The 26,376-nt window shown below is 42.8% G+C and overlaps 3 protein-coding genes across 5 annotated transcripts; all 3 read left to right on the top strand.

Moving 5' to 3' along the window:
• Window positions 1-260: 260 nt before the first annotated feature.
• Window positions 261-8,361, top strand: LOC148408984 (F-box only protein 40-like). Its single transcript, XM_088441399.1, has 8 exons — window positions 261-311; window positions 485-977; window positions 2,284-2,732; window positions 3,721-3,900; window positions 5,139-5,383; window positions 7,026-7,163; window positions 7,263-7,533; window positions 7,712-8,361. Exons 1-8 carry the CDS (start codon window positions 261-263, stop codon window positions 7,913-7,915), a joined length of 2,031 nt encoding a protein of 676 aa, XP_088297525.1. The 3' UTR covers window positions 7,916-8,361.
• A 786-nt stretch (window positions 8,362-9,147) lies between these two features.
• Window positions 9,148-13,005, top strand: LOC148408983 (coiled-coil domain-containing 92B-like). The gene is made up of 4 exons (XM_088441080.1): window positions 9,148-9,317; window positions 9,436-9,622; window positions 10,808-10,855; window positions 11,872-13,005. The coding sequence occupies exons 2-4, from the start codon at window positions 9,490-9,492 to the stop codon at window positions 12,456-12,458; spliced, it is 768 nt and encodes a 255-aa protein (XP_088297206.1). The 5' UTR covers window positions 9,148-9,317; window positions 9,436-9,489; the 3' UTR covers window positions 12,459-13,005.
• A 761-nt stretch (window positions 13,006-13,766) lies between these two features.
• Window positions 13,767-25,655, top strand: LOC148408982 (lissencephaly-1 homolog B-like). Of its 3 annotated transcripts, none has more exons than XM_088441410.1 (11): window positions 13,767-13,894; window positions 18,425-18,622; window positions 18,923-19,007; window positions 20,535-20,609; window positions 20,690-20,896; window positions 22,638-22,806; window positions 22,889-22,991; window positions 23,082-23,310; window positions 23,384-23,485; window positions 24,526-24,682; window positions 25,095-25,655. In XM_088441410.1, exons 2-11 carry the CDS (start codon window positions 18,591-18,593, stop codon window positions 25,166-25,168), a joined length of 1,233 nt encoding a protein of 410 aa, XP_088297536.1. In that variant the 5' UTR covers window positions 13,767-13,894; window positions 18,425-18,590; the 3' UTR covers window positions 25,169-25,655. The 3 variants fall into 3 exon arrangements, with proteins under 3 accessions (XP_088297536.1, XP_088297537.1, XP_088297538.1); XM_088441411.1 differs by lacking the exon at window positions 13,767-13,894 and adding an exon at window positions 14,027-14,520; XM_088441412.1 differs by lacking the exon at window positions 13,767-13,894 and adding an exon at window positions 14,027-14,556.
• Window positions 25,656-26,376: the final 721 nt, after the last annotated feature.

Raw genomic sequence — 26,376 nt, 5'->3', positions numbered from 1 at the left:
GTGTGGGAGTTCAACAATGGCAAGTTTATCTGTTGTGTGTAAATGTATTTCACTGTTCATACAAGTCTTATTTGTTGTAATTTTCACTCTTAAGTGTGTCATTGAAAGTTATTGAGTGCAACAGTGCGTTTTGCTTGTGTTTCTTTGTGTTTTTGTGTTTCATGTTCAATGTTAATGTATGTTGTGAGGTTTTTCCATGTGTAACATTTATGCTCATTGTGTGTTGTGTTCATACGTGTGATCTTGGCCCTCTGCTCACAATGCATACCACCACCCGCGCACCCAAGCGCTACAGCAGGTTCCTTCCTTCCGTACTACTTTGGTCTCTATGCCATTGCAGGACGTGATCGATTTGTACTTTGTCTTTTTGCCTTGTTTTGCATTTTGTGCAATTGTGCCGCAACATGTTCTAAGCGGCTGGTTGCCTGACAACACAAGTGGCCAAGCCCCATTGATCCGCCCTTACTGTTCTTGCGCTCCACAGAGCGCGCCCAGCAGGGGTCGTCGCCATGCCCACTGCGAGTCGTGCTACAACTCACACTGCCGGGCGGATGTTGACGCGTGTTGTGCCCTGGTGGCGTGCCGCTTGCGCTGCGGAGCGGTCTTCCACCTGTGCAAGGAGCAGGGGCACCTGCCGCTGTGCCCCCACGCCTGCGTGCCCTGCCTCAACGCCGCCTATGGCTGCCCCGGACTGCTGCGCCGTAGCCTGCTGGCCGCCCATTTGCGAGTGTGCCCCGCTAGCGTGGTGGTTTGTGGCGCTGAGTGGAACCGTTGGCCCGAGGACCGGCCGCGCATCCAGGAGGTCGACGAGGGGCGGATGGAGGCTCTGGATGTGGCCCTGGCACGCGTTGACCAGGAGAAACTCTTTTCTCGCCTAAAGATGGACACACTTTACCCAGAGATGATGGAAGAGCAGCAAGAAGAAAAGGAGGAGACACGGGAGGAATACCTGAGCGATGCAACGCAACATCATGCAGGTGATGTCATCCACATTTCCTGACTTTCTGTCCTCTAACTTGATATTCATGCTGTTCTTCAACTTGAATCTCTATAACCTGATGCTCTCTGATGACATGATTAGAACATTTTACTAAACTCTTGGAAAAAGAAAACCTCTTGATTGGATGTTCGCTTTATGTTGAGAGGCTTGGTTTTCTTTTGGCAGTCAAAAGAAACTCAGTGTTCTAACTAACTTAGTGTTCTGTAAGTTTTCTCATTTCTAAAAAAAAAAAAGGAAATTCATCACCTCTAACTTTGGTGTTTCATCTGAGGTTCTGATTTGGTATTTTCTTGCTTTTGTACTCCTAATTGCAGAGGAGGGCAGTCCCTCAGCATTGACTCTGTCGAGCCGTTGCCGATGGATGCTTGTTTTGTTGATGGACCACCAACAAATGATGGGAACGCTTTAAAAGTTAGGGAATATGAATGTCGGAAATCTGTTTTTTGTGCGTTGCTGTAATTGTTGGGATAGAGATTTAATCAGATGTCCATTTTCCCCCCTTCTGTTGTCGGAAATACAAGCCAAACATTCCGTCTGTTTGTTTGCTGCATTGCTTGCATCCACTGAATATAAAATAGAATCACTTTGTGCCTTTCATTTAAGTAAATGAACCTCCTAGGTTCAAATCACACCTTGCATTTCTCAGCATCAACACAGCCAGCTTTACTGAAGATGGCATTGTGCTGCCTTTCTGAGTCATGGTTTCATAAAACAAAATGCATACTGTTCACAATCTTGCTCAGCAAGATTACTGTACAGACCTAAATTAAAAATAATGTTTAGAATTAAATTCAAAGTGATTTTTTTTGTGTTAGTTTTGCTTTTTAAATATTATTTACCTAAAAGAAATTGCAGACATGATGTCATTCCACTAAGGAGTGGGTACTTCACAAAGTGACGTAAGTGAGCGACAGATGGGGGAGTGATGACAGAACTGAGTGATTGACCAGTTGTTGTCTGATGGGCCGACGATTACAATTTTTGCTGTGAAAAAAAATGTTGTACAGATAATGACTGAAAGGGGATGGTGCATCGACGATTCATGGACCGGTAAAAAAGATGCCAACCTGTGCCTAATTGTTTGTTTTTTTTAACCTTGATATTCTCAACTAGATTTTCATGAATGATCTATTTCTACTTTTTTTTTGTTTATTTCTAACTTAGTTTTCTCTTGCTTACAGTTCGCTCATTTAATGTTCTCTCACTTCATGCTGTCACTTAATTTTGAAATTTATGAAGAAAAAAAAATAAAAAAACATGTTGCGCCTATTATTCTTTCACAGACTTCATTACAAACAAGCCAGAAGAGGACAGCACTCGTGAGGATGCTGTCATCATGGAGCCCGTTAGTGCCGTTGCCGAGGAGACGAGCAAACTGACATCAGGCGTGGAGAAAATTGTCCGTGTTATGGCCGAGCCCAAGCCGAATCTCGTCGGGGCAAGTGGCGGAAGTGGCGAGAAAACAGAAGATGTTGAGAAGAAAGGTGGCACTCAGGCCGAAAAGTGCTCCCCACCCGCAGACACAAGCAAAACGGGCCTGGCGCCATGGCAGGATGGGGTTCTGGAGCGCCTGGGGCAGGAACTGAGCCCTCAGGAGTACAACATGTATGTGGTGCATCACGGCCGCATGCTTCTGGCCTTTGGACACATCCAAGCCTGCACGCCCAGAGACAAAGACTTTGTTTACGGCAACCTGCAGCCCATTCCCGTACAGACCCTACGCTCCTTTAAGGTCACCCACACAACAATCCTTGCACACTTTAACCCTTTCACAAGAGAAACTGATTTTTTTTTTTTTTTTTTTAAATAAAACTAATGGCATATCTTACTTATTTAGAATACTTGGAAAATGATCCCACTTCCATTTCCACCAAGAAATACCACTGGGACTATATATCACATAGATCAATATCCCTGTCCAAAAAAATGTGCCAGAGAAGTGAAAATGATCAATAAACGCCTACAACACATAATAAGTAAAGAGTGTACCAGTAATCTACGGTATAGTAACACACATATTTAGCAGCCAACATCAATATTTTTCCGCAGTACTCAATGGTTAATTCTCAAGAAATTGTACAATACAACCTACCTTGTTGACTGGCTTGTTGTGTATGGAAAAGTTGCTAGTAGCCACTAGAATGTGTCGATAGGTATGTAATGAACCTCTGGGATGCCATTTCATCTTATTACTACTATTCCTACATCCAGTGCTATTTTTGCAAACGCTGTGGTACGCAATGTCCCAAAGGGAGTAAAGGGGTTAATCCTGTCTTCAAAACTTTTCCACCTCATTGTAATTATTGTTGAGACCTAAATATCAAACCCTAGTTTTGAACCCCAGCCAAGTCTTGCTACTTCAAATGTCTAACCAAGATCTTAACCCTAACCAAGGTTGACTCTTGAATCTTAATCTGAAACCTTAACTTGAAACTCTACCCTGGGCTTTAAAATCGAATATAAAACCTTTGTTTGAAAGTCCATGCATCGCTTTCAAAGCCCTCTTCGAAAGCTGAACCCCATTTTGAAACCCTAATCTTTTTTTTTGAAATTAAGAATTTGTAACCCTTGCTCTGCCTTCAAACATTAATTTCAAATCTTAACCCTATATTCAAACCCAAATTCAGCCTTGAAACTCTAATTGGAATTCCTAACTCTGTCTTGAAATCCAAACTGTGGCTTGAGACCCTAATACGCTTTATTGCTGCGCATAAACGCAGGTTCCCACCAGCTACCGCTACCGCAGCCGCACCCAGCTGTACGACACAGGTGTTCGGGTGACAAGCCAGCATCGCAGCGTGGACACATCTGACCTGCCTGTGGGCCCGGACGACTTGTACGACGACGAAGTCCGAGACACGCTGCTAGCCTACGCCGAGAGGGAAGCCCGAGGACACAAGGTCACTTGGCTCTCCTTAAAAATGCTCGTTTTCAAACCTCAGTCAGTTTTCCCTGCTGCTATTTTTATGTCGTCACCTTGCTTGCTGCCTCTTGCGTTATTCCAGCAGCAATGTTTGGAAAACTGGCTTTATCTGTTTAGGTGGTCATCTCTGCCATCAGAAGGCGTGGCCCAAAATTGACTGTTGTTTTCAGCCCTTTTTCACCATTTGTTAACAGGAGAGTAAAATTGAACCTTTGGATGTTTAGCAGATGGCCAAAGGCTTTACGTTTTGGTCCTCTTGGTCATCATGTGTGATGATGGAGCAAGTTCTATGTTTTGTCCAAAAACAGCAACAGTAATAAAACAGCTACACACAGCTGGCTTGGAAACTTATAATTTGGTAGGCATCATTGTCTATCATGATTACTCGAGGTAGGCACTTCGTCAGCATTGACAAGAGTATCACCCGTTTTGCCGATGGACCGACAATTGACGGGAATTTAAAAAAAACGGACCTTTTTTGCTTACTGAAATATAAGTTAACTGACTTGCCTGTTTGTCTGCTATTTGCTGCATCTTTAGAGTGCAAACTGCAATGACTCCACAGTTAATGTGACAATAGAAACTGTACAATGCCACCAAACAGTGAAGGGATATGTTCAGTCAAATCAATAAATTGAGTTGGTTCTATTCATTATTTGTCATTCACAGGTATAACACAGCTGAATTTACTGGAGATTTCTTTGTAGTTGTTACCTTTCTTAGTCCTGGTTTCATGGAACAAAATGCATACTGTATATAATCTCACTGACCAAAAAATAAAGGTAATGTCTAGATTTAAGTGTTTAGAGAAGTTGGCCAGCAGAAAGTTGCAGATGGACTGGGCGTCATCTGACTGACTGACAGACTGACAATTAAAATTTTCAGCGTGGAAAAAAAGGTGGCCTGGCGATGACGTGAAGAGTAGGTACTGACACCTGACGAATGTCAGACCAGCAAAAAAATAATAATAATTTGCCCACTGTAATCTGATGGTTTCTGAGACCTGTTGAAAAGTCTTAAGGAGTCATGCTTGAAAAAGACACAGGAAGTCGGACATTTTGTTTTCCACTTGAAATTTGTGTCTCATTGAGCCATTGTCATTTGCTTCATTTGAACTTTTACCACTAGTGACATTCTTCATGCTCCATTGGCTACGATGTTGATGTTAGTTTGCCGTGTTGTGATTTGGAAGCAGTACGTTGTTCTTTCTTCCAGATCAGCGATTGGAGTGCGACTGATGGTCTGTACGTGGACGTGGGAACGCAAACGCACCGGTTCCGCTCTGCACCGTTCAAACGGGGCATCACCTTGGCGGAGGTCACAGCGGGTCACAGAGAAAAGGGGCTTCACCTGGCATTGCAGGATGAGAGCGTGAGTGGGCGACACAACCGTGCCTGCTGCGTCTTCAACTTCCTGTGCGGGCAGAGCTTCCTGCGCCGGGAATATGCCTCGCATTTCAGGTGACACATGCAGACATGCATATACACGTAAACACAGAAACACACACACCAGTCATTTTCAAAATCAATTCACTTTCATTTTTATCACAAATGACAGCAATAATGACAACAAAATGTCTGTTCATGTCTGTTCACGTTTCATCAAACAAGTTGGACTTCTGAAACTTATCCAGGCACTCAAAAAAGTCAGTACACATTCAGCAAGTGATCAAAATAAAGCAGGGGTTTTGTTTTTATTTCCCCCAATTGCAGCTTGAAGGCTATTAAAATGGGATTCTCTTATATTGGGGTGTGGCTTTGAATTGGATAAAATGTTGAGTTCGACACGACACATGTATGGTCCATGTATGTACGCATTAACAAGGGAAGAGCTACAGAGTAGCCAAGTCCACCCCTTGTCACTGTAATTTTTCTGCAATTTTCCCAAATGTTGTATTCTGAGACTCCCTTTATATTTGGCCACAATGTTTTTTTTTTCTACACTACTTACAGACATATAAAAAATGTTGTGCACCCCTGGTAATTTCAACAAATTGATTCAACAAATTGGAAATCTGCAATTTCAGTTAAAATGTCATGTAGCAGAATAACAATATTTATGAAGTAAAAAATATATAGAATTTACAACAGGTGTGCAATAATTAACTAAACATTATTAACCAGGTGCACAAATCCCTTGCTGTTTTACTGGCTTTAACAGTTACTGACTTTAGATCTACACACACAGGAAAAGCCATTAACGAGAGAAGCTATTTAAGGGGTACAATAATACCAGTCATTTTTTCTTCTCTTTGCATCTTGACTGAAAAGTGGCAAAATGGGAGCCTCAACTCTCAACTCTCAAATGACCTGAAAACAAGGTTTATTAGCGTCATGGTTTATGGGAAGCACACAAAAAGATAGCTAAGCTGTCAGTTTCAACTGACCAATGGATACAAAAGACACCCTTCTACTTCAGGCCTAAAGTGGCAGGCCAAGAGAAATCTCTTATAAGCAGAGATGATGGATGATGAAAACTGTCAAACCACAGACCATTTCTGGATGTCCTGCAACATCTTCAGGAAAGGTTTCATAACCTTCATTTAGGAAGCAGTTTAATAAGTCCAAGGAAGTCAGAGGTCAATTCTCCGCCAACTGTAAAGTGAAAACATATACGATCTCCTTCACACCCTCACACGAATGATATACAGCCCCAACAGCTAGTCCAAGGCGCTTCAGTAAATAAACAAATATCGTCAGAAGAGGAAGACATGGGACACGCGTTCTTAGATTAATGAAAGGCAAGGAGAAAACTTACATAGAGTTTGCGTTGATCCTGCAGTTTGCAGTAAGCATTGTTTCACTTCTCAAATATCACCGAAGTAGTGTGCTATGTGATATAATTAACTGAAATTGATGACCCTAACAACCAATGATTAATAAGGGAGGAGGTTTTAATATGACTGTATTTAATGAATAAATGTACAATTGCTCTGAATGCAAACTTGACAATAATCTGTTTTGCTAAGAGCGAAGCACGCATCGCCACAGTTGAGACATTTGCCCCAGCTTGACATTTCAACTCTGCTCTGTTCTTATGAAAGGCTGCGATGACTGTAGATTTCTCCTGAGCATGTGCTTAGTGCCCTGTGTGTGTCTGCAGGACCGTGCATTGCGACATTCAGTCGAGCGTGAGTGGCTGGTTTGAGCAGCGCTGCCCTCTGGCTTACCTGGGCTGCACCTACACCTGGAGGAGGTTCCAACCCGCTGGCTACACACCTGCTGCCACAGTCACATACCAGTAAGATCTGATTGAATAGCAACGTAGCATTGGCTACTTTTTTATCGTTTGTGTGTGTCAAACATTGGGACTGATTTCCAGTTTCTTTTCCTTCCACAGCCGACATCTTGGCTCATTTAGTCTGCGTCCGTGTGACTGTGAGGAGTCTTCTACGGCGACGGATTCGCTTGACCCCCTGAGCTTGCTGCCAGCTGAGCTTCTGCGCCACGTGGCGTCCTTCCTGGACAGTTTGTCGCTGTCACAGCTGGCTCTGGTGTCTCACCGCATGCGGCGCCTGTGCTGCTCGCTGCTGCCTGAGCGAGGAATGGTCTCGCTGCGCTGGGAGAGGACGGTCCATCCCAGAGGGGCCGTCCGATGGACGCCTCGGCCGGTGAGATCATCATTCCTCATCTTCCTTTGTAAAATCCACTGACCAGGGATCCTGTGCTTTCTTTCCTGACCTAACATACAAAATCACTTTTATGACTTAACAAGAGTTTTTTCTATAGCTAACAGAAAAGTATGCAGCTGGACGGCTTAGCAAAAAGTGTTGACTGGTCCCGTTTCAGGTTTGGGAGTATAGTCCGGCATTGTCGTCGGTGTCCTCATGGCGGATGAACGACACCTCGGCCATGTCGGCCCACCTCAGAGTTTGTCACTTTTACCAAAGGTTCCTGCACGATGGGCCCGTCGCACTCCCAGGCGGTATGCAACAAGATGGCCACCCACAGACGCCCAGTCTTGTCCGACATTTTGCAGCCGCGCGCCAATGAATCAAAGACGCAGGCTGGCCCTGCTTAGAATATTTAGCGTTTTGGTCGTAAGTACTTGTAGGAAAGCTTACTACCAAAAAATGCTTGCAGAATGGGTCTGCTTGCAGGCATCAAGCCGCAGACATCTTTTACTGCTGCAGACATCTTTTAGGGCAAGTGCACTGAACGTTGTAATGGAGAGTTCAACTCTCCGCAATGAACAACATCTTTTCAACTTGCCATCATCTCATTTGTGACCAAATTGTTTTATTCGTATGTTCTAACGCTACACTTAATTCCCTGTAAAATGATGAGATACCTTAAACGTTTACAAAGTTGCAGCCATTTTTAATGTTGCCAGGTTTGTTGCAAAAATGTATTTAAAATTTTGCACATACATATTTCAAAGTTCAATTGCAACGAGTACATTAAGACAAGATTGACCTCAAACTTTCAGAAATTCAAACAGAAGCTTAGGACATCATCCAAGATTTTAAACCTTTAAAATTGAGATGTTTGAGGTGGTCGATGAGCTGCTCTAGGGAAAGAAAAAATATATCAAGATGACTGCTGTCATAAAATAAAAGCATATCAAGGCCATTTGTGTCACATATTTCTTGTTATGATACAATTTATTTTGAACAATGAATGACCTACAATGTTTGGCTGCTTTACGATAATGGAGAAGATCAGCAGGCAGCACATTCCTTCTGTGTATTTCATTGCACCTCTGGCCTATCCCTTTTAGTTACTGAGAGGTCTTTTTCCTCTTATCGCTTATATATCCTGATATCACAAAAAAAATCGTTATTAATGTATTGTATTGGTGTTGAGCCATATTGGTTATTAGGTGATCATTATACCCCCCTTCATATTGCAAATGTCTACAGCTGAATTGTGATATGTGGAAGTCCCACTTTGAGATCTCTACAAAGCCACTTGGAATACGCCTTATTCCGGTTTCAAACATCTGCCGCACTATTTTCCATTTCAAACATTCTGCATTCTAAATACAGCGTATCAAAGGTTTTGTTTTTCTACCCAACGTTCAGGGTTGTCTTGTACCAAACGATCCATCCAGAAAGTAGGGTCAGATTGACCCAAATATTGAGTTGGCACTTAAAAGAAAAAAAAAACCCGATAATTATTATTAGTTTATTTTCAATCAAACTCGTTTAGTGTTTGTCTTTGCGAAGTTTGTTTTCCTGCCGTTAGATGGCACTAGTCGCCCCAGAACACACGCGCATACACGCACGCGCATTGCTTGGCTGCTTTGTGGTGCCTCGGCTAGTCCAAGCAGAAAGTGAAGACGAGTACATGCTTGATTTTCTGCTCGAAGCGCGCACACGCGGCGTCTGTCCGGCATAGATCATCTTTTGTGAGGCGGACCAGGTGCAGGACGGAATCTACGTCACGTCGCACGGTAGAATAGCACACACGCGCGCGCACACACACGAGTGGCGTATGCGGGCCCGCCACATAGTGTACACGCGCGCCGCTGCAGCATCTTCTGATCGGCAGATGAAATCTTGTTTTGTGAGGCCGTAGACGTTAGCTGAGGGTGCGCATGCCGGCACGTGACGTGCTTTGCTGCTATGGAGGCCAGTAGGGTGCTGGAGCGTCGCGTGGCCAGCGTGCACAGAGGTATCGTCTTCCTCGAGCAGGAGCATCTGACGCTGCTTGCTGGCCTACACGTGGAGATCAACAAGCTCAAGAGGAGATGCCAGGGTACCGTGCGCGCTCACACACATGTTTAGGGCCAGCGAGGCCTTCTCACAAGCACTGACCTACTTTTGCAAGCTCAATTAGAATGCCAACATCATATGCTGGTGTGCCACTTGAATGCACTTCTTGCATTACGTCATATATATATATATATATATATATATATATATATATATATATATATATATATATATATATATATATATATATATATATATATATATATATATTCCAATTATATTTCAACGTGATCTAAAAATCTGACCTCAGTTGGGTTCCTGTTATAGAAATCGTAATCGAAGTGGGACAATTTCAAATGTGCCCTCAATTGCGTCAGCAGTCTCTATCCCGTGATTGGTGGATCAGAGCAAAATGTGTTCCAGGCAACTCAAAGTTGTCTGGCGTTTTCTGGAGACAAATAATCTTGTGAACAAAGACATGCTCGTGAAGAAAACGCGCCCTCTGGGTTTCACGCATTTGTGAAGGCAGAAAACCAGCAGGGGGCGACTTCATAGTCTTGTTTAGTGAGCCTATGGCCGCGGGTCCTTATGAGAAGAGCTGTGGCCACGCTTGATCAAGATGATGTTTTGCATTGAGTCTTTTTTTTTTTTTTTTGGCCCAATTTTTCTACCGGCTGGCCAGTGGCTTATGGCAAGCCTCCCAGTGGCATGTGATGATCTGAACCCTAACCCAGAGGTTTGGGGAATCCTGACGGCAAGATATGTGCATGTCTGTAGCCCACTTACTTTTAAGTAGAGTTGGGTGTTTTGTTAAGTGTTGATGTGATGGTGTTGCTGTGAAGTCAAGTAAGCCCCATGCACTTAAAGGGACAGTGTGTAAGATTAAGACCGTTTTTTTTTCATTAAAAAGGAATAAATTAAATGATTGTAAATTTTAAAAACTTGCAAATTAATGTGTTTTTAGTGACCAACAGTATGTTTTAAATATGATCATAGGTCTAGTTATTATTCACTTATAATACATGCGGTGTGGCACTTCTCTGGAGGCGACCATGTTTGTTATAGCACCTCCTGCTGTCTGTAATGCAAAATGGTCTAAATCTCACACACTATCTCTTTAAGACTTTTGTATGCATTGGTCAGCACACAGTCGAATGTTGATAACTATGTTCGTGTGTGTGTGTGTGTGTGTGTGTGTGTGTGTGTGCGTGCGCGCATGTATGCGCAGAGCTGAGCTGCGAGCTGGACTCCAGGTTCCCACACAGGTCAACAGCAGGTGAGATATGATTTCATCTATATTTCTTTCATTTTTTTGGTTCTCATGCCATTGCCACTGAAATGTTATTTTGGAGTTCAAGGAAACACTTTGCTTGACTTTCCCCATTCTGTAGGTCAAAAAAATCTTTTTGAATAAATAGTTTAACTCAACTCATGCATCCTGAAAATTGTTGCTGTGTCCTGCAAAATCAATGCGTGCTCTAACTTGTGATCACATTAATATTGTTTTATTAATTTTAAATTTCCCGCTGTTCCAGCTTTGTAGAGTTGTGAAGCCTGAGACATAATTTTTATAAGTTATTTCATTTAATTTATTTACGATACACTATCATTGAGTCTGCCCATAGGATGGGAACGCCCTGTTGCCGCCAAGCAGTGTCCCACATTGTTCCTCAGAAACATATTATTATTACTACAGTATGTATATTATATTATTATCAGCAGGGTGTCAGCCTTGGTGGGGTTGGTGCTTAGAAAGCAACAAAGAGCAGGGCTTGGGGTATTTTGGGTGAAAAATAGGCAATTAACATAGCAATAAGCTCTAAGAAGTTCATTTTCCATGATAGGGGCTGTCCTTTTGAAAATGTCATGGAAGACAAAAGAAGGTACCGAAAGCAACCCACTGCAAACCGAAATTCAGTTATATATTCAAAACTGTCAAACAAGTACTTCTTGAGCACCTGTGATGCAACAACACATACAATCTATTTTCTAGAGCCGCTAATCCTAGGTAAGGTCGCAGGCTTGCTGGTGCCTATCCCAGCTGTCTACGGGCAGTAGGCGGGGGATACCCTGAACTGATTGCCAGCCAATCGCAGGGCACAATGACAAACAACGATTCATACACCTGCCATGCATGTTTTTGGAGTGTGGGGAGGAGGTCGGAGTTCTCGAAGAGAACCCATGCGGGCTTGGGGAGCACATGCAAACTTCGCACCAGAAAAGTCACAATGTCACAGTGTAGAGTGAGGAATCCCTGTGTTAAAATCTTCTCGTGGGTTTGTTACGTTCCAGAAGATGAAGCTGAGCTGGCGTCGCGCTGCGAGGTGGCTCAGCGCCTCCTGGAAGAGCGTTGCGGCACGACGACGGCGGCCCGGGGGGAACTGCGCCTTGAGGGGGCGCGGGCGTCGGAGTTGGGGCGCAATCTGAGGCGGGACGAACGCCGCTTCCTGGAAGAGCTCAAGCGGCGCAGCCACAAAATCACCATGCTCAACCGCGAGCTCCAACGGCAGAAGGGGACCACTGTCGCCCTCTGCCGCCAGCTCAGCGCCGCCAGAGCCAAGCTGCGTCAAGAGAAGGTAGAACGCGACCAAGATGAGGGAGGGGGCGCCGAGATGCTCCAGTCCCCGCCGAGAGCCAGTGTGAGAGAGGAGCGGGTGCGGGCGTGTGTCCCCCACGAGAGAGTGACCTCACCGCAGAGACCGGGCCCCATGCCGGACCCCGCCCTCTTCCTGCTGCCCCTCCGCTACCGCCTCCTGCGCTGGAGTCCCCCCGTGGGAGCGAGGCAAGTTGAGACGGACGACTGGGAGGACGTAGAAGAGGGCGGCGGCCTGCAGGGGCGCGTGGACATGGGCGCCTCCGAGGGCGAGACGGCACTGTGATGCCGACTGGCCGGAAACCTGGGATTGGCTCATGTCTGACAGTATGGATCAAGCCAATGTGCGTGTGCCCTTGCTTTGTATTTTTTTCTTATTCGATGGATGACTTGATGACAATTTCATGCCTTCCTGTCGTCAGTGCCAACTTTGAAAATGAACTTGTCTTTTTGCAACCTTTCAACTCTTTCTACCATATTTTCAGCTAAAAGAATTGCTACAAAATCCTCTCTCACATGTACACATTACTGAAGTACACTCATATTTTGCTGAAACAAATGCAAATGGGGGTAATATGTACCCCAGAGGCATTTTAGGGGTGTCTGTGAGGCATTAACAGGGTTTCTGCAGGTTTCCGCATAATGAATGCTCTTTCATTTTTGACAGAAAAGTGTTTTTTTTCTTTTCAAATTAAAAGCAAATGAAATACTAAATTGTGGTAAACTCCTTTACAAAACATTGCATGTATGCCTTTAAGTTTTATACAGATGCACATTGTCATTAGTGATGCAATTTTCTGGCTAACGATCTAGAAATAAAACATTTTACACAATCTACTTTGTGCTTGTTGGAGGGTGCTTGTCTAAAAAAACATTTCCCATTTGAAAAAAGGGTTGAAGAACACTGGTCTTGTGTAAAGTTTTGCTCCCAAAGGATCTTCTGACTGTTGAGAGATATTCACATGACCAGGGTCTTCACAGAAATGAAAATAATGAATTATTGAGAATAGGCTAAGAACATTAAGAAATGCAATTTGGGCAAATTTGTTATTTTTTAGCAGGGTGTCTAAAAGTGTCTGTTTTTCACATGACTCGGTACCCCAGAAGTAGCCGCCATTTTCAAAAAGGTTGGTGAGTCTCTTTTTTTATACTTTAGTTTAAGTCTTATGTCCGCAAACCAAAGTTTCCCAAATCCATCTCATTGTTCACATTATTTTTGATATAAATTTACCATTATTTCAAGTCTTTTTAATGTGTATCCTCCAGAAACCTAGCTTATGCATTGTATTCAATGTAGTTGACAATTGAATATAATTTAAATCCGTAACTTTTTGCTTGCCTTTTACTCAGTTAGCCTACTAAGTCCTGGTGTATTGAGCAAAATCAGCCTTTCCAATGATGTTTCGTGTGTTTTGGTGGGATACAATTAATTTTGCTGTCCCACTGAGACAAAATGGATAATGCAACAAACACCTGAATAGGCTTCGTGTCAGGATGCTATTATAACAAATCAGAAGTGCAGGTTTAATTGTTTTTTAATCATTATTTAAATGCAGTCTCCCGAAGCACCACACACTTTAGTGTGCGCGCCACCGGTTAGTGTGCGCGCGCAGACAGTCAGAACGCTCGCTCACGTCTGCTAGTTGACGTGCGCGCCGCCGATGTAGGCGTTTTCGAGATCGAGCACCTGAGGAGGACATGAGCGCCGACATTTCTCTCCGGGTGAGTCTTACGAACTGGGTGTCTTTTCCTCGCAGGGACACACAAAGAGAACGTTGGGGAGTTTCGGGCGACGTTTTTTTTGCCCGCCTGCAGTGCGCGCGCTCGCTCGCTCTCGCCTGTCTCAAAATGGCGGAGAGACCGCAAGCTAGGCTTGGCTAGGATAGGCTTGTCGCTCTCCAAACATTTCGACTTTTTATGCATATGAGTTGAAACGCTCTGGCGGTGATGGTTTAAATCGCAGCGTTTAATCGTTGACGATTTAGTGCGTCTGTGTAGTCGCGTGTGTCCTGTCAACGCACACTAACATCAAGCTAACGTTAGCCCGAAAGATGTGACGGGGGAATGACGAGTTGCATGTGAAGCTATTATGCTAAGCGCCGTCGCCGACCGGCAGTCAAATTGTGAGTTTATTCACAATTGGACTTATATTTTTGCGTATTTTTGAGGCGCTGTCCGTCACACGTTGATGCTGGGGGTGGTGACGTCATTAGTGACGCGACCGCCCATTTGGCGCATGGCTCACAATTGACACTCTTCAAGCTGACTTCCTTCAGGCTGCAGCCTGGTACGAGCGTCTTTTTCAGTTTGAGCACTTTGAACCTTCGACAGTAGCAGCAGTCGTGAGTGTAAGCCACCAAGCCGCCGTTGGGAGAAACAGACGGGTAACTACAACTTGCTCGTGTGTAAGCTAACGCCAGACAAAAAGGGCGTAGTTGGGGTGGTACTTGCAACTTAGCGACTCATACCCTTGCAAGCCAGTGATGGAGACAGGAAAGAACAACCGATGAGGCTTCTTATCCATCATTCTAGATCTGGGGTTCCCACTAATACACTAGTAATCTTTGGTGGGCGACCACTACAGCTCAGCACAAATTCATCCATTTTCTGTAGATGCTTATTGTGCCAAACATTGTGAGAAGCTTCAAACAAGGGCTGGAGGATTTTGCCCAGAAAATCAATTTTTTTCAGATTTTTTTTCCCCCCTATCCAATTTTTTTGTAATTCAAACAAGTATTGCTTTTATTTTAGGTAGCCTTTAAAAGTCCCTCTTAGAATTAAAGTGCAAAACAAATGCTGCACACTAGAACATAGTTTAAGGTTGATAAACGAAAACTTTTTTTCAACTTTGGTAAAGATAAACATTGCAACTTGTATCACGGGATGCAAACAAAACTATGTGATTAAGCCACTGCCAATTTAATTGCCAGCCATATAATAATAATGACAATAAAGGTATTCTATTCTAAGCGAGACCCGAGGTGTGTCAAATGCAACCAACCCCCCCCCCCCCTTCTCAGTTCCTCTTCTTTAGCAATGTTCAACTCCTTCCATGATCACTCCATCATGCCCCTTCATCTTACATGCGTGACAGACTCCTCTTCGACAAGCTGCTTGCGGCATGATGCAGTCTTGTTTCCCTCGCAAAGCTTGACATGTTACACATTCAGTCGGGTCTCTGTTTTTGTTGCCAAAATAATTTCTGCCTTTTATTGCAACGGCTTTAAACAAACTTTGAGCGTGGTGTGACTTTCCACGTCTGTCGCTGCAAACCAAACCACTGACGATACAATTCCTGTCTCTTAGAAAGAAACGTTTCACGGTGCTAGCCTTCTGTTTGACGTGAGTGCAAAGTAAACAAGATGAATGCCGAAGCTATGGAAACTCATGAGGGCCAAACACGCCGTAATTAAGAGGAATGCAGAAGTTAGGGAAATGCATGAGGGCAAAAAGTGCGACAGCAAACAAGGAAGGAAAATATTGATTTTTATTATCTTTTATATCGTCCGTAGCAAAAAAAAAAATAAAACTATATTGCCCAGGACTACTTCAAACTAACCTGTACAATAACAAGTCGGAGTGTGCCAAAAAAAAAAAAAACAATTCGCATAACAATTGGGATTCTCATTTACTGCGATTTAAATTTATTTAAAACATCACAAAATCTATATTAAGTAGAAAAAAAAATCAAATCAATATATCAAATCAATCAAAACAAATCATTCATCCTTACAGCTGTTGGCTTCAGTAATACGTTGGATGCATACCATGATGTCACCACGCAGCCCGTTATGAAAAGTCAAGCTTGCCTTCCTGCTAAATAGGCACTATTTAGTAAGAAAGCGTCTGTCGGCGATGGATTTAATAAATCAACATTGACACCAAGACTATCTTTACCCTCTTGTGCGCACTTGTGATTTAAATGAGCTAACCAGGAACATTCATACAGACTAACTTATAACTATAAATTAATTCAAACACAAATATCTCATGTAAATGAATAAAAATACTTATACTGTTCTTAAATAATGTTACAATTATGATTAATAATGCTCCAGATATGCTCAGAGATGAAGAAAATGCCACATGTTTCGTGCTTTGACCATACCTTTAATTAAGCTGTTCACTTGAAAAGTATATTTTCATGTTTGTTATAAAGGTTCTGAGAAATAATCAAATTTTCTATTTGGGCAGTTTTTCCACTTAATTTTTTGGTACTGGAATTTTCTGTGAAATTACAATGTATCTTGTTCTACCTTTTTATTGTTGTCTCATCATGTTTTTACGCTATAAAAGCGGTCCAATTTATAGCTAGCTTCAAATAGTAGCAGTTGTCCACATGTTATTTTTGAGGTTGAGTGGAGTCATCTCTGCAGTACTCATTATTGAGCTGCAACTCAAAAGATTTGAATTAAATCAGTCTCCTATTTGGATGAGTCGATTATTTATTTGGATTAAGAGGAAGCTTTATGGGTTTCTACTCGCAAGATTTGAACGGAGCATGTCTGTGAGAAAAGCGACGTCCCTCACCAATATGTGATGATGGCCAAATGAAACTTCATGAAGCACTGAATATTTCCAGCCAATTAGTTTACACATGATTCTAAATTTCATGTTGCTTCATTTGCTCTATGCTGCCATCAAGTGGTTCAGTGTGGAGAAATCTATGGTTTGTTATTCATTTTGATTTAAAAATAATAGCTTTTCCACTGTTTTTTAACCTTGCCTTTTTAGAAGCATCCACCCATTATCTGTAGCTGCTTATCCTCATTAGGGTCGTTGGCTAGCTGGTGCCTATCCCAGCAGCCTTCGGGCATGAAATGACTGACACGCTTCGTTGACACGCCCCTCGCATTACTCGACACAAGTCTTGGGTCCCTGGTGGATTTTGTCCATTCAATACCTACACCAACTAACTAGTAACTAAAGCTTTGATGCATATTCCAAATAACCCTCATGAACCCTTGACCTCAAAGACATTATAGTATATGTAAATACACACATAACTTCGTGTGTAATTTTACATAAAAATAATATTTAAAATAACATGAATTCCCATCCAGCAGTAACACAACAGTCTTAAATATTCGAGTTTTTAAAAACTCGAACCTGAGTGTATTATTAGTGCACCTCTTTACATGGTGTTTAAAAACCTGAATGTTGCCCATATTCTGGTTTTAAAAGAGTTGACTGCGTGTAAATTCACCTAATGAATATGAATTGATTATCGAAATAGTTCATTTGTTCATCGATTATCTATAAATTCCTCAGTTGTTGCTCCTTGTGTAAAAGTTCCTATACTGTAATTGAGTTGGATGTGTAGAAAAATCTTGCTCAATCTTGCTCAAGATGTTGCTCATGAAATAGAATGAATATGCACATTTTCCATTCACATACTTCCCTTTCATGCCCGATTTTGCCACAGTGCTGCTTTATTTGAGCGCTAATTGCATTTTTAGAAATTCATACTGGAGCTTCAAGTTAAAGTTGGAGGTCACGTCAAAGTGAAACTAATCATGACCTGACAAAGGTCATAATTCAATGACGTTAGGTCATTTTATGGCTGCAATTCATCTTCAAATGCTAAGATTAGACGGCCATATCGATGGCTTCTTTTTATGATTGTTTTTCTGTCCTTTGAATTTCAAGATGGGACTGTGCTCATTATGGTAATCTTGTTCTTTGTCTTCCAAATAACTGGTCATGGACAGTGTTTGATTCATGACTGGATGCTCAACATTCAGCTCTTCTATAGTAGAAAAGTTGCAACTCGATGTCACCTTGTTTTTGTTGGAGGTTGCCCAACACACGCATGTGTGCACACACATTCACATGAAAGGTTGGTTCTCTGGTTAAGCAGCTTTGTGCTCGTGTGCGTGCGTGTGCACATTCATGCTGCAAGTGTGGCAGCATTAGCAAGACTTGTTTACCATTAAAAACAAACAAACAAACAAATATATATATATATATATATATATATATATATATATATATATATATATATATATATGGCCTCTCAGTTCAGAGTCCAGTTCAAATCCAGCTCGTGCCAGCCTTCCTGTGTGGAGTTTGCATGTTCTCCCCAAGCCTGCATGGGAGAACACTGAACATATTCAGGCAAAACCCCGACTTTCCAATCACTGCAAAAAGATATTAAAAATGACTTTTTTGGAAGTCTAGGTTTACTATTTACCAATCTCAATGGAGCGATTGAGGAATAAGTGACTAATCGGCATGTTGCGCTTCTTTCAGTTTGTGGCCAGCGCTAAGCGGTGAAAAAGCCTTTCGACTGACTTCCGTCTCCTCGTCCTGGGCCGCTTCTCCACTTGCCTCCAGTGTGCGGGGCTTCACGCACCTGATTCCCGCTGCCTGACCCGCTGAGTGGGAGACGGCCACCACCACCATCAACGTCTTCGTCATGGTGCTGTCACAGAAACAAAAAGATGAATTGTAAGTTTGCGTGTGTTCATGCGTGTTCATGTGTTTGTGTGCCTGCGTGTGAGTGCATGAGAGACAAGGTTTATTTGTGTGTTTATGACAATGCGTAGAATAAAGTGAGAAAGAGGGGCAGGACATAAATTTGGCAGTCAATGTCAATGTGCTCCTTTCCTTCCGGGCTGACTCTGAAATCTGTGCTGTCGTTGGCCTCCTAAATGTAGACAAGACTGCTGAAATATGTTTAAACACTTGCATACTAACCTGAGAGCGTATGTATGGTTTCCATGGCAATGCGTCACGGCTGCGAATCAGAAACCGAGCCATCGCTGACTATCTGCGCGCCAACGGATATGACGGCGCGTACTCTACCTTCAAGAAGGAGGCCGACTTGGACATGGTCAGTATAGCTTCCAATTGAAATGACCTGCCACTTGAAGTAATTCTGCCAGCAGTACTGTTGCACCAGCTACCCATACCAAGACCAAACCGGTATTTACCAGTTCAAATAATAGGGTGATGCTTTAGTGCCCATTAGGCATGGGCCGATAACTGGATTGGCAATTTATCGCTCTTTTCAAAGTCACAGATATTTAAAACCGTACAAATCTGTTGAAGCCGGTCATTTTTTTCCCCCTCCCGCGTCATCTGCCTTAACAGTTAATGGCAGTGTCCTCTCATCGTTTATCATGTGAGTTCTCCTCTGCTGCACTATCCAATTATATTGTCCATTTCCTGCTTTGTGGGCTTTACTATCAATATCATTTTGCTGCTCCGGCTAACTATTGTGTTCAACGTAGCTAACAAGTTGTCATATTGTTTGATGCTTGAATGGAGAGTGAGGGAGTGGCAGAGTGAGCGATGTATTTTGTTTGAAAATAGTCCTGCTTCTACAATGTAGAAAAATAAATATTTAAAAAAAAAAAAAGATTTTAAAATGATATATTTTACAGCTGGAATTTCAATACCACAATACAGTGATATTTTTGCTCAAGGTTATCATACAGTCAGAATTTGATATCGTCCCATGCCTGGTGCCCATTCATTTGGATGAATATTGCATTGGTGGAAAAAGAAACACACAGATGGCGGCATCCATTTTCATTTCTCTGACGGACTGAAATTGATGTTAAGTCAGGCTGACTTTGTGAACGACTCAGTGACTCTGTTGGCTGGCTTCTCGCCACATCCTCACATTGTCCTCGTGCTCGGAATTTCAGCCTCTCAGTCTTGTCCAATTTCATCAGTCCTCAGAACTCTAATTTAAAAATATATATATATCTACTGAGGGATGTAGTCAAATATTTTTGCTATTTTTACAGAAAATTCAAATTAAATAGAGTATTCAGGTAAAAATATTTCTTTTTTTCTTGGTTTAAAAATAACAGAAGACAAATTACACACTTCCACTAAATTATGAATGGCTAACTTTTATAAATTTCTTAAATTTAATTAACTTAAATTTAAACCGTGCTTTGGAGAACCCTACTTTCTCTTCCAAATCTCTCCACATACCTTTTGGTTTATGAGTCCAATTTACCGGTTGAAAAAGCTTGTTTGATCAAGGGATGACAATAGGCAACTGTTTCTCATTAGATATGCAGTAGTACAGCTTCCTCAGCAGCATTATTTCAAGGTATCCTGTTTAGCTAAAGGCAACAATACGAGGAATCAATAAAAAATGGTTCTCCTCACCAGCAGTTGGCGCCAACTTGTGGTGATCTGACACATGGTCCAATGCATTGGGAATGAAGGACAGCAGGTCCTTGTTAACAATAATGACATTGTATTTACATTTGATATTTCCAAAGCGGCACTGATACTGGTCTGAAAATTTACCCCGTTAACAATCTGATTCATGATCCTGCCATTTTGCATGTTGGGCATCCTTGTGTCTGAAGTCTGAATGTCTGCATTTCATGTCCAGAATGAAGACGTGGACAAAAAGTATGCCGGCCTCCTGGAAAAGAAGTGGACCTCCGTCATCCGGTTACAAAAGAAGGTGAAAACGCCATTGGTCATGTCGGCACTTTTTGCTGAGCATCAGCTTTGTTTTTTTTGTTTTTTTTTTTTTGTCTGAAGGTGATGGAGTTGGAGTCCAAATTGAACGAAGCCAAGGAGGAGATGACGCACGGCGGGATGGTGGCACACAAGCGGGACCCCAAAGAGTGGATCCCGCGCCCCCCCGAGAGATACGTCCTAAGTGGCCACCGTGCTCCCGTCACCCGGGTCATCTTTCATCCAGTCTTCTCCGTCATGGTCACGTCCTCTGAGGACGCCACGATCAAGGTAGAACAAGTTCACGGGACAAGACTTTTGCAAAGTTTTGTCATTTAAAAAAAATGCCTGTCTGGTTTGCCAATATTTTAGCATTCTATCCAACTGGAAAGGCAAAATATCACGACACAAATAATTTCAAAGTAATCAGAGCAGCCTGTATTTTTCTGGGCTGCAGCTATCGCGCTTTCTAGAATTTGGATTAAAAACCACAGGATCAATGTTGCCGACTGAAACAGTACATTTTAGTCTGTCTTAGTTGTCAATAATCTAATCGGTAGGAGCTGCAAGCTTTACAGGACATCAGCATCAAAATGTGCAGTCTTTTAAGTCCATAAACTGCTCTTGAAGACTGTGGAGCACTGAGAGCTAGCAGGTAATTCATGCTAGACAAAAGTCCATGTAATTTCCAAAAGCCAGTTGTGCAGTAAAAAAACGACAGGCTAGCTGGGAACAATTTCAAAATAAAAGCACACCAAAACCTTGTCCACTGTATTATTTGATATGGTAATATTTATTTTGAAGTTGACTGACCTTCTCGGCATCTTTTGCTTGTTTTGTTTTACTGTCGTGCAGTGTTAACAAGAAGCGCATTCCCCATGTGTAATCCGTTTTACTTTTGGCAAACAAATCCAAAAATAAAAGAAAAAGATAGATCTCGTGCTTTGTAGGGACAAGAAATCTAATGGCGTTCTCATCTCACAAGATCTGTTTTTATGAACTCTCATCTATATAGTATACACACAGTTTGAGTACACCTTCTCATTCGATTTCTTAAGTTCGTGATGGGCACTCAATATTTGTTTTTAGTTAGCTGATTTGGTTTGCCATAGTTTGAATTTCAGCAGATGTCCATAGTATGAATTTTCACAGTCCTCCTGTAAAGCTGTCTATTAACCTGCCATCTGTTCAACGCAACCGATTGTGCCAACCCCATTATTAAAACAAGAAATTGAAATAATCAATCTTAATAAGGCACAGCTCTGAAGTGAAAATTCTTTCCAATGACAGCCTCTTGAAGCTCAGAGAGAATGCCAAGAGTCACTTTTTCACAGTTGCGATGTCCAATACTCCAGACTGAATCACTGACTGCTATGGGTATAAAAGAAGAGAAACCGATAGCGAGGCCACGATCTTTTCTGACCTCATTGTTATTGAGATCCTCTGGAGCACCATCAAACAAAACATATATAAGGGCGGGAGATGGTTCATATCCAAGCTACACCACTGGGATGCTGTTCTAACATCCTGCAAAGAAATTACAGCTCAAACTGTCAAAGAACTCCCAAGTTAAATGGATGTAAGGCTTATTAAAGTGATGTCAAGCAAAGAGATTTATATTAACATGTAACTAGGCCTTTTCATTCCAAAGTTCTATCAATCAATGTTATTTCATGTGGGCTTATACATACATGTTCTCGTGACCATTTTGAGTTCTTTACAGTCTTAATTTTTTTTCTTAATTTAGAATGAAACTCTTAACGGCTGATGATTTGAAAATTATACTGATGACGTTTGCATCATTTTTCATGAAAATTTGAATAAAATGTTCTTTGCATAATCATTTGGAACACAAGCTGAGAGTGATATAATCAGGCTTGAGTTCCAGTTTAGGGATCGGGGCTTCCCTCACAATCTTCATGAATCGACTTTGGGATTGTTAGGAGGCCCCTGCAGATCTCCCTAAAGCCGTCCTCAAGTGCAAGCGTCACATCGACTTTCTTGTTGGAGTAATTACGTTGTCACCTATCAGGTGTGGGATTACGAGGCCGGTGACTTTGAGCGGACACTGAAGGGCCACACGGACTCAGTGCAGGACATCTCCTTTGACCAGACAGGCAAATTGCTGGCGTCATGCTCGGCCGATATGAGCATTAAACTTTGGGACTTCCAAGCTTTCGAGTGCATCAGGACCATGCATGGTGGGTCCTCACTTGCGGCGTAGCTCGCTCTCAGCGTTTCCTCATGAGGCATTTCAAACTTGACCCTCCTTTCGATGCACAGGCCACGATCACAACGTGTCATCCGTCGCCATTATGCCCAACGGCGACCACATTGTGTCGGCGTCCCGAGACAAGACCATCAAGATGTGGGAGGTGGCCACCGGGTAGGTGCTCCTGGCACACACGCTATCGGCTCCACTGGTGTGACCAAAACACTGTAGATTGATGAAAGCCGCCACTGAACATTCTGGCAGGTACTGCGTGAAGACGTTCACGGGCCATCGTGAATGGGTGAGGGTGGTGCGGCCCAACCAGGACGGCTCACTGCTCGCCAGCTGCTCCAACGACCAGACGGTGCGAGTGTGGGCCACGTCGTCCAAAGAGTGCAAGGTGGAGCTGCGCGAGCACGAGCATGTGGTGGAGTGCGTTTCCTGGGTCCCCGACAGCGCGCATCCCACCATCCTGGAGGCCACCGGCTCCGAGGTAGCCCGCCCAATGTCTTCCTCACACCCGCTAGCCTCATGTCTACATCGTAATTGCTCTTCTCTGACTCCAGAACAAGAAAAGCACCAAGCCCGGACCCTTCCTCCTCTCGGGATCCCGAGACAAAACCATCAAGATGTGGGATGTGGGCATCGGCATCTGCATCATGACTTTGGCGAGTAACGCACAACACCTTCAACTGGACAGGGTTCTCCTTTATTAATAAGCATGCCTTTCTACACATGAGGACATCACCGCCGTTAGCTTTAGCTTTTTGCTTGCCTCTGCAAAATGTTACTGATATCTTTATTCATTAATATTAGATTGTCACTGTAGGATTACATAAACAAAATCTATAAATAAACAAAATCTATAATATAGACTTTGTTACAATAAAAAAAACGTACCGCAATCAGTGAAAGTAAAGATGTAAATAAAATCAAAATGAACCTTCAGTGAACAAAATGTGTTTTGCTCAACAATAAACGTATAGGTAAAACTTGAAATGTAATATGCAAGTATAAATATACACCAATCACTGTTTAAAAAAAAAAAAACAGTGATCGATTTGAAATAAATTACCATCACTCAAGCTACTTTATGTATCACTTAATAATACAATGGGGGGTCTTTTTATGGTAATGAGCATTTATATTTTTCACGCATACGCATACACACGCTCGCTAGCTCACTGCTAGCTTGTAGCTTACTCGCAATAATCCCTCGCTCTTTTATAAGAGTCTAAATCTTAGCACACAGCCGACTTGTTTGGTTTGGACGGAAAGAAAAGTTTAAATGGTTGGCCTTGTTGACCACCCTCCAGCTTGCGAGGCTGCTCCTGTCCTACTTTGAGCGATATCACATGAAATGCTCTGCGAAAGTAGCATATGATAGTTAGTTAGCCCCGTTCCTCGCAGTAGTTAGCTGCACTAGCAAACTCATTTGAAATATTGAAGCCGGAGAAGCAGAAAGTGGACAAGAGCAGCCGTAATGTGATTGGCTCCTGCAGCCGAGGAGGAGTCACATATAATACACATAGAGATGATTCTCCCGCCGTACAGTGCCCATTAAGGCGGACGTCACGTGAGGTAAAAGAACTTACTGGTTTTCGCAGATTTGGACCGTGGTCCTTGAATTTAAGTTAGTGGGATTGCTTGACATCAACCTGAATGTGGACATCCAATTTGACATGAATTTTGACCGTTGATGTCGCAGGTGGGCCACGACAACTGGGTGCGCGGCGTGTTGGTGCACCCCGGCGGCGGCTTCATCCTCAGCTGTGCCGACGACAAGACTTTGCGGGTTTGGGACTACAAGAACAAACGCTGCACCAAGACGCTCAGTGCTCACGAGCACTTTGTTACTTCGCTAGGTCAGTCGCGCACCAATTTCACGAAGCACCTTGAAAGCAAACATAAGTTGTCGTCATGCCTTGTCTTAAATTAAAACATTTGCGACTGTAGGCCGGCGATTGATTCTCAGTCTAGCGATTCCATGTGTTTAGATGAGGCGCAAATTCCCAAATTTACGTCGCAAGCGGCATTGTGAACCCACTTACTTGAGCCTTGTGCTCTCTATCAGTGGTTCTCAAAATTATAAAATTTCACATTTCCACAATTAAAGTTTCTAAAATCGTTGAAATTATATGATGATAAAATGCTGCTGTTTAAAAACTCGAGCTGTTCGTTTGTGCGGTTCGCTAAAAATGCTGGTCTTTTCATCATTTGCAGTTTATTTGTGCAAAATGGAAACAAAACTCTCATGCTCACTCCTCTTCTTGTCAGATTTCCACAAGAGCGCCCCCTACATGGTGACGGGCAGCGTGGACCAGACAGTGAAAGTGTGGCAGTGTCGTTAAGTCCGCTTCCTGCCTCCCGCCCCTTCCACACTATGGGCCCCCCCAATGACTCTTATCCTTTTATGTAAATTATTTGCGGACGGCGGTCGTGCGCTTGATCGTGCTCGTCCTTGCATGGCCAATCACTACCTGGATTTCGTGTGTGTGCGCGTGCGTGTGTGTGCGTGTGTGTTACTGATATACGTGAGAGAGTGTATTGAATGTCTAACGTGTATGTGAGATGATGTTTGAGTGAATCCACACAACCTTGACACCCTGCTCGCACACACACACACAACCGTGCGCATCACGCCCCCCAGTAATGGAAAAGGCCTGCTCCTCAGTTTGCAGCTTGTGTGTGTGCGTGTTTCCAGTGCTCGCTACTGCCTTGTTAACCACACACACACACACACACACACACTGATGAGCTCACACACGCACATAAGAATGGTTTATCTGTATTTGTGGATGTGATGTTTGCAAGATCAATAAAGTCATGTAAATAGCACCTGTGACAGCTGCTCGCTTTTTTTATACATACTTTTTCCATTTGTGAAGGTCTGATATTAGCTTCCCAACTGAATTAGTGTCTCCAATTGGCTTATTTTGGACTTGTTCTCCTGGCGACGGTTTTCTGTGTTTGCGTCTGGACTTTTCTTGCTGCAATTGGACTTTTGCTATGTTATTGTAACTTAGCATTATGTTACAAATGATGGAAATTCATATCAATGGGGAAAAACAACGATAGGGAGCTGAAATTTCCAGATTGAAATGTAAAATTTAAAGATGCAACAATTGTGATGTTTCTTTGTGATTGCAGCTGGATGTGCTAGATTTTGTGGACAAAATTAACATCCACATTTTTGACCATTATAATTACAAGTTTTTGAGGTGCATTTTATTATTTGTGACTGATTTTCCTGTGATTTTTGCAGCAGTCAAACTATGTCAGCAAACAGAAAATTCTTGGTCGACTTGTGTTTCACCTCAAGACAGTAGGTGGCGGTAGAAACCAGTTAATGGCTGTCTTAAAGCATGATCATCACTTCACAGGCTATTTGAGTCCAAATACCACACTCCATGCTCGGAGCCAGGCTTTTCATAATAATCACTTGCTGAAGCGGCGCCCTCATATCACCTATATCCTGGCAACGGTCGCCGGGGCAACCGCTGTGCAAATGCCGAGTCAGCTTCGGAGGAAGTCGTGTTCATGCGAGGAAGGCAATGCA

The sequence above is a fragment of the Hippichthys cyanospilos genome, chromosome 18 (assembly GCF_059441005.1).
Source record: "Hippichthys cyanospilos isolate Australia breed blue-spotted pipefish chromosome 18, RoL_Hcya_1.0, whole genome shotgun sequence".
Taxonomy (NCBI): domain Eukaryota; kingdom Metazoa; phylum Chordata; class Actinopteri; order Syngnathiformes; family Syngnathidae; genus Hippichthys; species Hippichthys cyanospilos.
Note: the sequence above shows the minus strand (reverse complement) of the source record. Positions and strands in the feature narration are given on the sequence as shown.

Bases quoted from the DNA above. Each gene is read 5' to 3' on its own strand.
- LOC148408983 (XM_088441080.1), top strand. From the start codon at position 9,490: ATGGAGGCCAGTAGGGTGCTGGAGCGTCGCGTGGCCAGCGTGCACAGA. The intron at 9,623-10,807 runs GTACCGTGCGCG...ATGTATGCGCAG, and splicing joins GCTCAAGAGGAGATGCCAGG to AGCTGAGCTGCGAGCTGGAC. The intron at 10,856-11,871 runs GTGAGATATGAT...GTTACGTTCCAG, and splicing joins CCCACACAGGTCAACAGCAG to AAGATGAAGCTGAGCTGGCG.
- LOC148408982 (XM_088441410.1), top strand. From the start codon at position 18,591: ATGGTGCTGTCACAGAAACAAAAAGATGAATT. The intron at 20,610-20,689 runs GTGAAAACGCCA...TTTTGTCTGAAG, and splicing joins TCATCCGGTTACAAAAGAAG to GTGATGGAGTTGGAGTCCAA. The intron at 22,807-22,888 runs GTGGGTCCTCAC...TTCGATGCACAG, and splicing joins GTGCATCAGGACCATGCATG to GCCACGATCACAACGTGTCA.
- LOC148408984 (XM_088441399.1), top strand. From the start codon at position 261: ATGCATACCACCACCCGCGCACCCAAGCGCTACAGCAGGTTCCTTCCT. The intron at 312-484 runs GTACTACTTTGG...TGCGCTCCACAG, and splicing joins ACAGCAGGTTCCTTCCTTCC to AGCGCGCCCAGCAGGGGTCG. The intron at 2,733-3,720 runs GTCACCCACACA...GCATAAACGCAG, and splicing joins AGACCCTACGCTCCTTTAAG to GTTCCCACCAGCTACCGCTA.